General features: G+C 46.9%; 1 protein-coding gene across 1 annotated transcript in view; it reads right to left on the bottom strand.

Annotated features, from left to right (window-relative positions):
* The window catches only part of LOC123187772 (trafficking protein particle complex subunit 3), a 3,427-nt gene extending 3,250 nt beyond the window's left edge, over positions 1-177 (bottom strand). Inside the window, exon 1 of the mRNA XM_044599699.1 lies at positions 19-177. Coding sequence (XP_044455634.1) covers positions 19-78 — 60 coding nt within the window. The 5' untranslated portion in view covers positions 79-177. The remainder of the gene's footprint in view (positions 1-18) is intronic.
* Between the last annotated feature and the right edge of the window lie 1,523 nt (positions 178-1,700).

Consider the following 1,700-nt stretch of genomic DNA (forward strand, 5'->3'; position numbering starts at 1 on the left):
TGTGGTTTGGAAGCTTACTACGCGCTCGACGCTGGCGAAGAGGGCGTCGCCGGACTTGGGGGTCGTGAGAGGCGGCATCGCCGAGATCGGGGCCGGTGGCGGGCGAGAGGGATCAGACAGAGGAGAGAACCACTTGCAGAGTCGCCGGTCTCGAGTAGTTGGGTTATAGGCCAGTTTGGGCTTATACTTTTTTGTTTTGCGGTGAAAGCTTGGGCTTGGGCTTGCCAACTGTAGTCCATTGGCCCCTAAAAGAGTAGAACGGCCCATTCTTTCCCACTAAAAAAAATGAACTGAGGTTCCCTTTTAAAGCAACAATGATCTTTCCCTTAATATTTAAAAAAAAGCGATTTTGCGGAATATAAGCAAATGTATACAGATAGAGGGAACTAAAACTAGCAAACAATAAAATTCCTAGATGAAACCAAAAGTTACATCGATACACCTCTCTTATCGTTATATGTCTAGTTTCATCTTCCGCGTACTAATGTCCCACAAGCTTCTAGTGAGAAATCCGTATGACCAAATCTATCTACAAAAGATGCATGAACTTCAAAGGCATTGAAGTGACATATGAATCTTGGCTGATCAAGGATTTGATCGATTTGGTTTTTTTTCCTTCCCTACGCATAGCTTTGATTTTATATGACTTCGGATCAATGATGAACTTGGCCTTAGAATACTTCTTCATGATGTTTTTTCTTAATGGTTCTCAATCCCTTGTGGATGATCGATGAGCTTTGATGGTGCTTGCCAGCGGTGGAGGCCAAGGCGAGGTATTCATGGGGGGCAAGAAAGGCGATATCTTGACTTGAATCCCCCTGTCCCTCGTGACCATCATCTGGTGAAATCTGTGTATCTCCTTGTAAATTCCATTTCAATTCTCTAGAAATATCCAGCGGGAACCTGGGACTTTTCAGAATCTAGAAATATCCACGAGCATATCCACGAACCTCGATGACACCGGAGAGGAACAATATGTCCAATATAGCGAAACTATGCCGCTCTGATCCCACGAGGTTGACTGACAAAACTCACCTAACACTCCTTGCATGTGGATGATTCCCTGTTGAATCCATCATTGGCCAAGTGACAAGCCCAAACCGAATGCACCACCAACGACACCGTGCTCACGAAATCGCTGCCTGCTCTTTATCAACCACACCGTTGCTAACCCGATGCTCCCATCATAAGACTCGACTCCAAGGCAATGCTTCCAACGAAGTAATGACACTAAGGGGAACCACTGTTACACATGGTTTTCAGCGAGAGAGATGTCAGATCCACTCGATGGTGTTGGGGAACTTAGTAATTTCAAAAAAAAAATCCTACGCACACGCAAGATCATGGTGATGCATAGCAACAAGAGGGGAGAGTGTGTCCACGTACCCTCGTAGACCGAAAGCGGAAGCGCTAGCACAACGCGGTTGATGTATTCGTACGTCTTCACGATCCGACCGATCAAGTACCGAACGTATGGCACCTCCGAGTTCAGCACACGTTCAGCCCGATGACGTCCCTCGAACTCCGATCCAGCCGAGTGTTGAGGGAGAGTTTCGTCAGCACGACGGCATGGTGATGATGATGATGTTCTACAGACGCAGGGCTTCGTCTAAGCACCGCTACAGTATTATCAAGGTGGACTATGGTGGAGGGGGGCACCGCACACGGCTAAAAGATCAAACGATCAATTGTTGTGTCTC

This window comes from Triticum aestivum, chromosome 2A, assembly GCF_018294505.1.
Source record: "Triticum aestivum cultivar Chinese Spring chromosome 2A, IWGSC CS RefSeq v2.1, whole genome shotgun sequence".
NCBI lineage: Eukaryota > Viridiplantae > Streptophyta > Magnoliopsida > Poales > Poaceae > Triticum > Triticum aestivum.